This window comes from Lagopus leucura, unplaced genomic scaffold (genome assembly GCF_019238085.1).
Source record: "Lagopus leucura isolate 7727_CA_CO unplaced genomic scaffold, USGS_WTPT01 Super-Scaffold_100051, whole genome shotgun sequence".
NCBI classification, from domain to species: Eukaryota; Metazoa; Chordata; class Aves; order Galliformes; family Phasianidae; genus Lagopus; species Lagopus leucura.
Window position 1 is genome coordinate 82,235 of NW_024962297.1, and position 12,196 is coordinate 94,430.

The 12,196-nt window shown below is 55.9% G+C and overlaps 1 protein-coding gene across 1 annotated transcript; it reads right to left on the bottom strand.

The window, feature by feature from the left end:
• Nucleotides 1-1,519: 1,519 nt before the first annotated feature.
• Nucleotides 1,520-11,713, bottom strand: LIN28A (lin-28 homolog A). The gene is made up of 4 exons (XM_042885560.1): nucleotides 11,683-11,713; nucleotides 10,781-10,971; nucleotides 2,646-2,830; nucleotides 1,520-1,733 (listed from the first exon to the last, which is right to left on the bottom strand). Exons 1-4 carry the CDS (start codon nucleotides 11,711-11,713, stop codon nucleotides 1,520-1,522), a joined length of 621 nt encoding a protein of 206 aa, XP_042741494.1.
• Nucleotides 11,714-12,196: the final 483 nt, after the last annotated feature.

Sequence of the window (12,196 nt, forward strand, 5' to 3'; positions counted from 1 at the left end):
TTGGCACCAGGCCCCTTGTACCAGCAGGTCCCAGCCTGGGGACGATTGAGGGCTCGGGGCAGTGCTCAGTCTCTCAGCACCCTCCTTGGCTGCTGTCAGCTCACACTGCATGCCCTGGGATCCCCATTCTGGCTTTTAGGTCACCATCCCCATGGCCTGCTGGGAGCCTGTGTGGCATCCCAGCCCATAGGCGATGGGGAATCCAGCACGAGGTGGACAGAAGTGTTCCCACAGGGCAGCAGGGAGGGAGCATGTAAACAGGAGAGAGAAATGGAGGACAGTCCTCAAAAACCACCGGGCTGGGAGAAAATCTGGAGTTGGGGAGCCAACATGGGCTCTAGCAGCTGTTCCCTGCCCTGCAGCACTGCCTGACTTCTCCATCCCTGTGCATGGACTCACAGACCCAAATTCCTCCTTAGTCCAGTAGAGAAGGGAGATTCTATTAATACAGTTAAAAAGGAAACAAAACCCAAACATACCAAAAAACACAACCAAAAAGCTCAACAACATGTCAATCCACCTAGCGAACATCCAGTGAGGTAGATCTACACTTCCAATACAAACTTTGTCACATCTTTGTGCTGTTAGAAAAAACCCTCCTCTCCGTCCAGCACTGGGCTACAGAGGTATTTTATCCCTGAGATTGCTCGAATACCTGAGAATAAGTTGCAGGAATTAGGTCCTTTCTCTTTCTCTCTTTTTTTTTTTTTCTTCTTTTCTTAAAGATTAAAATATACAAAAATACAAAACCTGAATATTTATATAAAAAAGCCAAAAAAAAAAAAAAAAAAAAAAAAGCAAAAACAAAAACAAAAAACCAAACCAAAGACAACAAAAAAACCCAAAGATACGTCATTCACGCACATCCTAGTGCAGCTTTCACTTGGCATTGGCTTTGGCATGGTTGGGGCGTCTGGCCTCAGGAGAAGGGCTGTCACTGGGGCCAATAAATAAAGGCAAGGCTGGGGAGGGATGAGGGCAGCCACTGCCACCCCGGGTCCCCATTTTCTTGTACCTACAGGAGGCTCAGCCCAGGGTGCTGATGCAGCATGGGTAGGAGGAACAGCAGTGTTTGTCCCACGTGGCTTTGATCCACGCAGAAGACTGAGCTCTACTGAGCCGTGTGCTGCTCTCTGGGGAAAATATCAGCACTTCCAGCCCAATTTCAGGGGTGAGGAGCTGAGGGGGCCATGAGGCCGGCCTGCGGGCAGCCCCCCCAGCCCTGCCACTCTCGTCTCTCCCTGCTCCGGCCGTGGGGCGGGGAGCAAGGAGCCACCAGAGCTTCCCTGAGCTGTGCCTCCCTGCTCCTCCTCCTAGCTTCCCAGAGAATTAAGACGAACCTATTTATTTATTAATTTATCTTATCTGAGAGAGGTGCGTTGGATGCTCCCCCTCCTATTTTTGGAGTCACCCCAATTAAAGCTGGGCTTTAAGGAGAATAAGGTTCTGCCCTCATCCCTCCCCGTTTGCCTTGCCAAAGCCTCTCCATCCTGGTGTTAGCCCTCCCCACCGCCCGCCATCATTCCCGGGTTTCGGGGGGCAGGGCTGAGCTGTGCATGTCCTCCTCCTCGCGGAAGTAGGCAGGCTTTCCCTGAGAGCTGGGCGACTGTTGAGCTTTGGCGGGGCAGTTGGCGACCATGTGGCTGATGCTCTGGCAGAAGTGGCATTTCTTGGGCTGCGGAGGCAGCTTGCACTCTTTGGCATGGTGGTCCAGCCCGCCGCAGTTGTAGCATCTGCGTGGGGAGGAGAGAGATTCGAGGAGGGGAAACAAAAGGAGAGGACTCACTGGGGCCGGGGGTGGCCCTTGGGTTTGCTCCTTGGTGGTTTTAGATCTGTCCCAGTGGTGCTGCTGGTACCCAGGAGATGGCAGCAAACCCAAACAACCCAATCAAGAAACAAGCACATGGGGGTGAAATGGGGGGCTCACAGCCCTCTGGCAGCACTGTGGTAATAGACCCTGGGTTTGTGGAAGCTGCATCGCAGGTTACTCCATGGTACGAGCTGCCAGTGCTTGGTGCAACAGGAACAGACAGAATCCAGTTTTCTAATTCACTGGGAAACCCAAAGTTGTGAGCATCGCTCCTTTCCTTCCCCAATTCCTTCCCAAGGTTGGAAGCCCCAAGCTCGGGGGTGCAGCCGCAGCCCTGCTGGGGTGCAGAGTCTTGCTGGGGACACTGAGATCCAGCATCCCGGGTAGCAGGGCTGAGGGGCAGCTGAGAATTGGCTCCAGGGCCCAAGAGCCTCCCTGTAGGAGCCGCTGCCAGGACGTCCGGTCATTTCCTCCCCACAAGCAAGGGTTTCTCTCTGAGAAAATTACCCCTGCCCAGCTCAGCCCAGTGCAGCTCCCACACACAAGGGGAGCGTCAGCCCGGGGTGTCCCCGACCTCTGCCCTCTTGCTTCTGCCTCTCTGCCCTTTCCCCACCAAGCTGCATCTGCCACTCATTAAGTGCTGGAGGAAGTGGCTTTCTTAGAGGAAGGGTCGCTGCCCACACCGTGCCCTGCAGCCCTTGGCCAAAAGTGGGCAGGACAGGGCAACACGAGGGGTCCCTGACCACATAGCCCCCACCAAAGCCCAGCCCTAGGCAGTTCCTGGCACCCGCAGGGCTCAGAGCCAGCCCTAGATCAGGCCCCATCTGCCCCTTACCGGTCTCCTTTCGATCTGCGTTTCTGCAGGCTCTTGCCCTTGGGTCTCCTTTCGCTGCCAATGCAGAAGACGCCCCCTGGGCCGGTCACCCGGATGGACTCCAAACCTTTGGAGGATTTCTTGAAGGTGAATTCAACGGCTTCACCTTCCTTCAGGCTGCGGAAGCCCTCCATGTGCAGCTTGCTCTGAGGAGGAGAGGATGGCAGTCGGTGCTTGCACACCACGAGTCCCATCCCATGGTGCCAGGGTGCTGATGTTCCTCCCCCATACCCAAGGGAGTAGGCATCAGGACTGAGCCTGACTGTGCACTTTTCATCTGTTTGATAATGCAGAGATGAGATGGGCTCACTAACCCAGTAAACGAGCTCTGACCCTAATATCTGCAGGGTTTGCTGCAAAATGCTGGCTCTTCACACTGCAAACCTGCAGCCCCCTTCTCCCCTTCCAACCCTGCACTGCACCCTGCAAGCTCCCGAAGCTGCAGGCTGAGAACTCAAAGGGAAATTCAAAACTTCATTTTGAAGAAACAAAGGGATCTCAAGGCTTTGCACATGCACGTGGAGCCCTCCTCTCCTCCCCATTGAAAAACAGAACAGGAGGGACATGGATGCACGACCAGAAGATTTCACCCCAAACCACAGCTCAGCTGCAGAGGATGCAGCACGCTGGGGTAGGAATTGGGGCCCTCGGGGCAGTGTCCTCTGGTCCCTCCTGGCTGCACTCAGCAGAACAATAAGGAGCTTTTCTCTGGGGCCCAAAGGTTGCTATTGCCTGTTGTGACATAACAAGGCTGTTCCCAAAAGCAACTCTCCTCTGGCCTTAGCTCACCCCAACTCTGTGCTGCTTTTGCTTAAAATGCTTAAAAGAGCATCCTTAAAAAGCTGCTGAGCTGGGTGCTGGAGCAGGGTAACCCTAAAGCTCCAGCCCTTTAAGTGCCCCAGCAATGAAGCTGCCATTTGGCTGTGGCTGCTGGGGGCATCCCCTGGAATCAACTGGAATCAACGCAGAGCAACACTGAAAGCAAATATGGGAGTTTAGAAGAACCCAGGCAGGAGGGGGTGGAAAAATCCACTCTGCTTTTATGAGACACATCCATTTCAGCAGAACAACATCACAGGGAGAGGAGATGCACCCGACATCTCCTGCCACCCATAGCATGAGCATCGCTGCTGGACCAGCTCTGCCACATCCCAAGCATACATTTGAGCAGAGGTTTTGGTCTGCTTTGTTAGTGGAACTCTGATTAGCAAAGAGTTAAGAGGGATTTGCTGTCAGAGGGAGGAGCAGCTCTGTGTCGCTGGGCCAGGATTAATGGCAGAGCTCGGCACTGACGCAGCCGTAGGACCCTGCTTTTATGAATGGAGCATCTCCCATTCATGGGCTGCAAGTTCCCTCACGTGGCCACCCACGCTTCCCACAGGGATGCAACATGGGCACGCTGCCCGGCAAGGACAGCTGCACCACTTCCCTCTTCCTTTTCTGCTACACTCCCAGATCTGCTCGGGATCCACATGGGGACACCCCACAGGAAAGCAGAGAGGGAGGAAATTGAGTTGTTGATGTTTCGAAGTGATTTTTCTCAGTGCAATCTTGCAGGATGTGCATGCATCTGTGAGCGCACAGAAGAAGTGGAAATGCAACGGGGCTTGAGGAACTGCCCCTTTTCCTGCTGATTTTTCCGTTTCCTCTCCCAAACCCCCCATGGGGCTTTCTCCATACTAGTCCCTACCACCACATCCTGGAGTCTGGCTCAGGGTGGGACAAACCACATGGGCAGTGCCACATTACCCACATCTGCTCACCCATGGGGATTGGGGGACCCTCCAGACGGAACCACCTTTTCTGTCTGAGGGCCTCTGCTGCCAAAAACAGTGCCAAAACCCGCTCCACAGGGCCTGCCACCAGTCAGCTCCCTGGTAAGCTGAGTGTAACCATAAACATCAGTACCCAGTCTCAGCTCAGCTTTCCCCAGGCTGTGCATCATGGTGAGGATGCTGAGCATCACCAGGAGGGTGACATGGTTTAGCAGGCATGGTGGTGATGAGCTGATGGTTGTGCTAGATGATCTTAGTGGTCTTTGCCAACCTTAACGATTCCGGGGTGCTGGGCATCATCACCCAGAGGTTGCTGAGTACCACCTAAGCAGGAGACTTGTTCAGGGCATGGAGGAGTTGAGCTCTGCTTGGTGGCACTGGAGGCACTGCTGGAAGCTGGGGGACACGAGGCAGCTGCCTGTGCAGACCTCCATCTCTGGCAGAGATCTCCACTGGGGTGTTTACAGCCCAGCTGTGTTTACACTGCCAGCAACCAAATCTCACCAGCACTCTGCTCCATGCAATGGGTCAAAGCTGCACCATGGCAGGGGGGACCCTGGCACATTCTCTGGGTCCCACCCTTCATCCATGATCATGATCTCCTTCTTCCCCCATCTCTCTCCCCAATGCTGCCGCATTTTGGCTGACGAGGAAGAGGAGGACTGGAGCCCAAGCTGCCGCAACTTGATGGGGAAGCTATTTATTTTCCAGCAGCGGGTGAGGATGACAACAGCCTCCTCAGCCCCCGGCCCCCTCCACCAAAAGGCCAAAGGAAACGCCCTCTCCCCCGGGAAGGAGGGGGGCAGCGGCCAGGGCACCCCAGCTCTCCCCCCGCTGCGGCCTTTTGAAGTGAGCTGCGAGTGGCTGGTGGTCCCTGCGCATCCCCCTGCCCCCTTCCCAAAACACACACATTGCTGGCATTCCTCTGTTATCAGATAGGTAATCAAACTGCAGCCCATTGAATTAGCTGCATACCTCCTGCATCTGAAAGGAAGGGGCCCAGAGCCCCTGTCCCACACCACACACAAAGCGGGAGCCTTCCCAGGCCTCCACACACCCCCCCTCCCCAAAAAATAAAGAGAGGAAGGGGGGCCCAGAGCGAGCTGGGGATGCTGGTGAGGGGGAGCGTAGGGGAGGGCCTGGGCTGGGAGCCACCGGGGCTGGCCAGCAAGAACAAAGGGCTGGCCGCGCTCACGCCGGCCAAATTCCAGGAGTTCCAGGCCACGACGGGGGGAGGAAGGGTGGCCGGCATGGACACAGCCCCACTGACCCTCTTCGCTGGCTATGGGGGCTGGCAGCCCCTCTGCTGTGCTGTGGTTGCCCTCCTGAGCTCCACTCCCCATGCACTGGCATGGTGCCGAGGTTTGGGGTCTGGGGTTGGTCTTGGGGAGGTGGTTTTGGTGGGGAGGGTGTGGAGTGACCCCCGGTTCTCAAACACAAAGCATTTGTAATAAAACTGTGTTTTGAAGCATATGTACTGATGGGGTTCTGCTCGTTGTCAGTAGGGTTCAGAGTTAACCAGTAGGACTAGGAGAAGTAGCAGCACCAACACTGCCTGTCCCCACTCCCTGCGCTGCCAGGCAGCCCCCCTGCGGACCCTACACCCATCCCAAACCCCACCACCGTTATTTAACACAGACAAAGCCACAGCACAAGAGCAGCTGAACGCTGCCCACTGCCCCAGTGCATCCCGCACCCCAATTCTGCCCGTTCCCCCTTCCCCACCTGCACCTCCCACCTCCTCTTCTCATCCCACAAACCCCCCGTTGTGTCCCTTTGGGGTTGGAGCATCCCAAACCCAACACTGCTCCCCAGGCAGCGGCAGAGGCTCTGTGGCAGCCTCGGTTTTGCCCCCACTCTGCTGGGCACTGGAGGGGCTCAGCCGGCCCCAGGGTCACCATTGTCCCCACGGCCTCCCCAGCGTGACACAAGGGGACGTTTATTCCAGCCAGCCCCAGCCACTCAATCAAATCATCTTTGTGTCCAGAGGGGCCTCGGGTGGAGCAGCCGCTGCACCTCGCCCTTATCTGTACGGGAATTGCTTTGCTTTAAACCGAAATCTCTGGGCAAACAAGCCTGGTGGGATGCTGCGTTAGGAGCAGCTCTGAGCTGAGATGGCCTGGGCAATTGGGGCAGCCTGAGTTTCCCCAGTTTGGGTTTGGCAGAGAGCAGATCCTTCCTCACTCCTGTGCCAGGGGAGCAGAGGGCTTGCGCTCACCCACTTTGGGCTAACGCTTGCCCAGCCTGGGCTGGCACAGCCGTGATTCCTGTCTGGAATTCCCTCTTCCCAAATTCCACAGCAAATCTTTTCCTGGTGCTGCAGCTTTGGAGCAGAGCAGGGAGCAACTGCCTGCAGCCCAGCGCTGGTGCCAATGCTGGGTATTGCTGAGCCTGGAAAGAAAGGGTGCTACAGGGATGGGGGAACCCAGCACAGTGAGCACCAAAACATCACTGGAGCTTTCCAGGCTCTGTATTCCTACCCAATTTCCTCAAAGTAAATCCAAAATAAATGCATTTTCTTGCCAAAATAATCAGGTATTCTTTTCATTTTCCACCATAAGCAAGTGAAATGAAACACTAGGTTAATTTGGGTTAAAACAACCCATTCAATAAGGTTCTTTAACAGTTACCTGCCATAAACCCACATTTCCACTCACTTTTACCAGCCCCAGGTTGCCAAACCTATGTGCTTCCCATCTGCAGGGAGGGGGCAGCGGCAGTGGCCACGCAGAGGCTAATTAGGATCAGCTGCTGCATATTAATTTCATACTCCCATATTGGAGCATGTCCGAGAGCGCAGTACCTCACCTCAGTCTCCATCCAGGTTATTTTTAGGAGTAAACAAATTTGGGGGGGTGTTCAGAAATGGTGGAGCTGGGGGTGGCCAGGGATGGAGCTCAGAGAATGGGAGAAATCCCATTCATTTGGACCATTTTCTCTCGCAGACCATGTAAGGGTTTTTTTTCTCTCCCAGCCGTCACCCTGGGGGCTCGAGAGCAGCGGATGGGGGAAGGGAGGTGCCTGCAGCCATCAGTTAATCTTTAGACAGAGACAGGAGGCTTTTTTTTGTGTGTGTGCATCTTGAGGGAGGTTTCAGGCTGGGATAAAGCCGCTCTCTTTCACAATTTGCCATCAGACAGACGCGGCATTCCCAACAATTCCCATTGCCAGGACGCGGCAGTGTATTTTGCGATGTAATTTTATCCCTGCACTTATTTAAAAATAAAAATAAAATAATAATAGAAACAAAAACAAAGGGATTGCTCGCTCCTCCCCTCGAAAGCAGAGGCCAAAGTGCATCTCTGCCCCATGGAGCCCTTCCGAGGGGATGTGCCCCATCCCACAGCTCCATCCTGCACCCGCAGAAGCATCGCACACCAGACTGGAAAACAGATTTTTATGCCCCTCTGCCCTCATAGGCATCGCTGCTCCAATGTGCTGCCTCTTCCCTTTCCCATGAGGCTGCATCCTGCCCCATAGCTCAGCCCTGCAAAGGCAGAACCCCTCACTCCAGGGAGAAGCCTCCTGTGCGTGCCTTTGCAGTAACTGGGATGGGGCTGCCCTCCAACACGTGCTTTTCTTAAAACCTCCCATCGTGCTTGCTTCCCATCAGCATCAGTCCTGGCTGTGCTCAGGGGCACGGCGCCAACCCAGGGAGCCCTCATGGAACCTACAGCAGAGGGGTGGCCCCTCTGTGCTGTTCCCCACACCCCTTGGTGGGGATGGAGCCCCATGCCCTCAGCATCGGCCCCCTTGAGGCCAATGACACCTGGGGAACCACGGCCCCCTGCCTGGGCAGGACACGATGGCCACGTCCTGGCCACATCTCTGGTATGGCCACTTGGGACCATGTCACCAAGATGTCAAAAAATGAACCCTTGCAGCACCCCTGAGTCCCAGCTGCACCCAGCAGCTCTCCATGCCAAAAATCATGAAAAGGAGCAAAACTACCAAACATTCTCACTTTTATCTAGGATTTCAGCTTGTTAGGTTGGATAAATACTCTGAGACACAGAGATGAGATGCAGAAAGGCTGGGAGCAGCCTCATCCCCTCTGCTCTCAGCCAGGGCTGTGGGGCAGTGCTTGCTCTACTGCAGGCATTGAGCTCTGGGAATGCTGCAATGGGGCACTCAGACTTCCCCTCTCATCCCTGCACCATTGCAAGCCCAGGACCACAGCCCCCAAATGAATCCATCTCCAGTGTCCAGGGGAGGCATTTTAACCCAAATGCCTCATTTTGAGCTCACAATGAGAGGGAAAGGCAGCCCTGGAGGAGCCCTGTTAGTCTCCTGTCCTGCCGAGATTTTAATCTCTTTGTGATCAGATAAAGGGGGAGAGAGATGGAGACGCGCTCCCTGCAGAGCGGGGCCATTCAGACCTGGTTCCTGTAATAAAGTGATTTAATAGATCTAAAGAGGCCAATTCCCTTCTTTTTCCCACAATTACTTCCTGTGGGTCATCATTCACATATGTAAATGAAGAGGGGAGGGCTCTGGGGGGGGCTCTGGTTGTTGTACCCCAATGGTTGGGTGGGTGCCGGGTGCAGCACCCTGACCCGATACTGGCTTTTGCCCTTTAGGTCTGACCTGCTCTCCCTGGGTGCTCAGCAGGGTCGAGGCGATGCTGGCAATGCCCTGCAGTGGGACAGTCCCAGTTGGCTTCACTGCGGGAAAGCAGTGACTTTACACCAAAAGCAAATGGAGTGGTGATGGAAACACTGCGTCAACCCCAAATGGCCTTACTGCCGGCGGCTGCGTGCGCCAGGAGCATCCGGGCTCTGCTGCATACATCCGGGCAGTGAGAATCACGCACTCACTCTGGGCTCCCCAGTGCCACCCCGTACCCTAAACTGCCCAATGCTCACTGCCTTCTAAGCACCAAACCCTGCTCTGGTCTCTGTGGCCCCAACAAATGGGGAGTGCCAGGAGGACACCCCACTCATCCTCTTTTCCTGCAGGAATGTGAGCAAGAGCAATCAGGAAACCAGACTGCCTGGAGGCAATAAAGTCTGGGGAGAGGGGCAGGAGGGAGGCTCCCCCCCACTGGCACAGCGCTGATATGCAAAGACCCATTTGCTGCCCCTGGGAAGAACCCGGAGCTCAGCTTTCTCTGGCAGATTTGGAGACCTCAGCCTGAAATCCAACAGAGCTTCTGCACAGCGGCTCTACAAAGAAGGGGTTCGGTTTTCCCCTATTGCCCTTTTTGCCAAAGGAGGGCTGGGAGCTCCTCAGGATCTATCACCAGCATCACTCCGTCGCCATCCTGCGCCCAATCAAATGCACAAAACCACCCGAGTTTGTTCCAAAGACATCCTTATCCCCTGCACTCCCATACTGCTTCCCATCCCCAACAGCTTCTTCTCTCCCTGCTTCCTGGAGGAGTGGGAGCCCAAGTTCAGTGCACAGCCCCTTTGCCAAGCATCCAGCACCGAACCCATATCTCCCTCCCAGCACTGCTGCCCACATGGCCCCAGTTCGAGCTTCATCTCCAGTCCCATTTCCCCAACTCCTGCACATGGTCCCCACCAGGGCTGGATCCATTCTCCACTGAAGTGTCTTTGAGCAGCCACAGCTCCAAAGCTGCAGTCTCCCTGGGCTCAGGACACCAGCATGACGCATGCAGGTCAAACCCGGACACAAAACCACAGTTATGGTATGGAATCCATAGGGGCACATGCGTGACCCCGCGTGCTTTGTGCCATGCAGGATGAAGTGCAGCCCTAGCCCACTGACTGACTGCGGCAGGACTTTGCCCCCCACAATGCAGCAGAGGGACCGAGTGCATGTCATCATGTTATGGGTAGTTTTGTTTCCTCAGTTGCCAGGGTTGAGCATCCCCAGGCTCATGTGGACGGAACCCCCACCCACAGAGGATGAGTTTGGGAAAGCCCCATCCTGCATCCCTGTGTGGGGCACCGAGCACCCTGTACCTGGCAGTGGGGGAAACGCAGCTCTTTTCCCTTTCCCTCCATGGGGTGAGCAGCATCCCTGCTCCGCTGTGCCCTATGTATCCCTTTTTCCACCAACGGGCACCTGCCTCTCTGCATCCAGCCCTCCAAAGAGCTCCCCAGTGAACCGCGGTGAGAAAATTAAACGATCCCAAGGATCAGTTTACGGCGTCGCTCCCTGGAGAGCAATCCAAGGGCTGCACTGCCCTTCTCTGCCCTCCTCTCCCGAACACGGGGGGTCCCATCACCCCCAGGACACCAATTTGGGATGGCAGTAGCAACGGTCCCCGCCGTGCCAGCGGTACGGAGATCCACAGGGCAGCATCTGGAGCTGCATCCCAGCACCTCCAGCCCCAAACCCGCCGCAGCGCACCTGGTGCACGAAGACATCGACGGGCGAGTCCAGCGTCGCGCCGCCCTTGGCGGTCATGGAGAGGAAGCCGAAGCCCATGCGGACGTTGAACCACTTACAGATGCCGGAGCCATGCAGGGGTTGGGACTCATTCTCGGCTTTGGGTGAATCTCCGTCCGGCTCCTCGCCCGGCTCCTCGCCCGGCTTCGCACCTGGGGAGAGAGCCAGCGAGCACCTGAGTGGGGCTGGGGGGGTCCCGTACCCCGCCCCCCTCCCCGGGAAGGAACGGAAAGAGCCCGAGGTTGGGTCCTGCTGGATGGGAAAGGCAAAATAATGACCGCCGTGACCCAAACGCGGCGATCCGCTGAGCCCGCACGTGTGTGCGTGTGGGATCGCCGTGCGACCGGGGTGGGAGCACTGGGGCTGTTCTCCAGCCTGAAGTGTTTAGGCAAGAAAAAATAAAAAAAATAATAAAAAAAAAAGAATTAAAAAAAAAAAAGAAAAATGCATCGCTAAAAACAAACAAACAAAACAAAAAACAAAGACGGAGAATTTAAGAAAAAAAAAAAAAAAAGAAAAAGAAAACGAAAAATGAAAAGATATTGGAAAAAAAAAAATCCCAAAAGAACAAAAGCGGAAAAATTCCCCTAAAACACCGACCCGACCCTCCGAGCCCAGCACACCGCGCTGCGATGAGGATTCCCCGCAGCACCGGGAGCTCTGCTCCCCACTGACCCCAACCCGGCAGCCCTGAGCTCCTGCGCTCAGCCTGGCGCTGGGCTGGGAAAAAAATCCCCCCACGCCGGGCCCGGGGCACAGCGGGGCACAGCGGGGCTGGGGGGCTCCCAGACCACCGTCGGACTCTGCCGCCGTTATTAATAATCGCGGAGTCGAGGAGGGCTGCGACAATAATATAACTTAACCTGCGAACTGCTGGTTGGAAACAGACCCCATCCCGACACTCGCTTGCAAATTCCGAGTTGTGGCTGTTACCGCCTCCTCCACCCTCCTCCTCCTCGGCCAGCTTTGAGGGTATCAGCCCAAAAAAAAAAAAAAAAAAAAAAAAAGCAACAAAAAGCCCGGCTTAGACCCCGACAGGAGGGAGCCGGGAGAGGTTTGACTCCATCTTCACTCCAACAATAGGGGTGGGAGGGAGCGGGAGGGTTTTTTCAAAGGCTCCCAAATTCTCGCAGACAATAGCGGCCCCCGCTGCCCCCCCCCTCACCCCCAACCCGGGCCGGGACCCACCCGCGGGACTGGGGGGCGCCGGGCCCCGCTCCGCCATCCCGCCCCCACGTGATCCTAATTAACCCCCCTTCCCCCCCCGCTAATAGCGACACATTCCGGGAGGGATTTGGGTGGGGGGCGGTGTGACCCCCCCACTTAGGGGCGAGGCCACCTGTCAAGGGGAAGACACGGGGAGGAGGTGGGACCCCC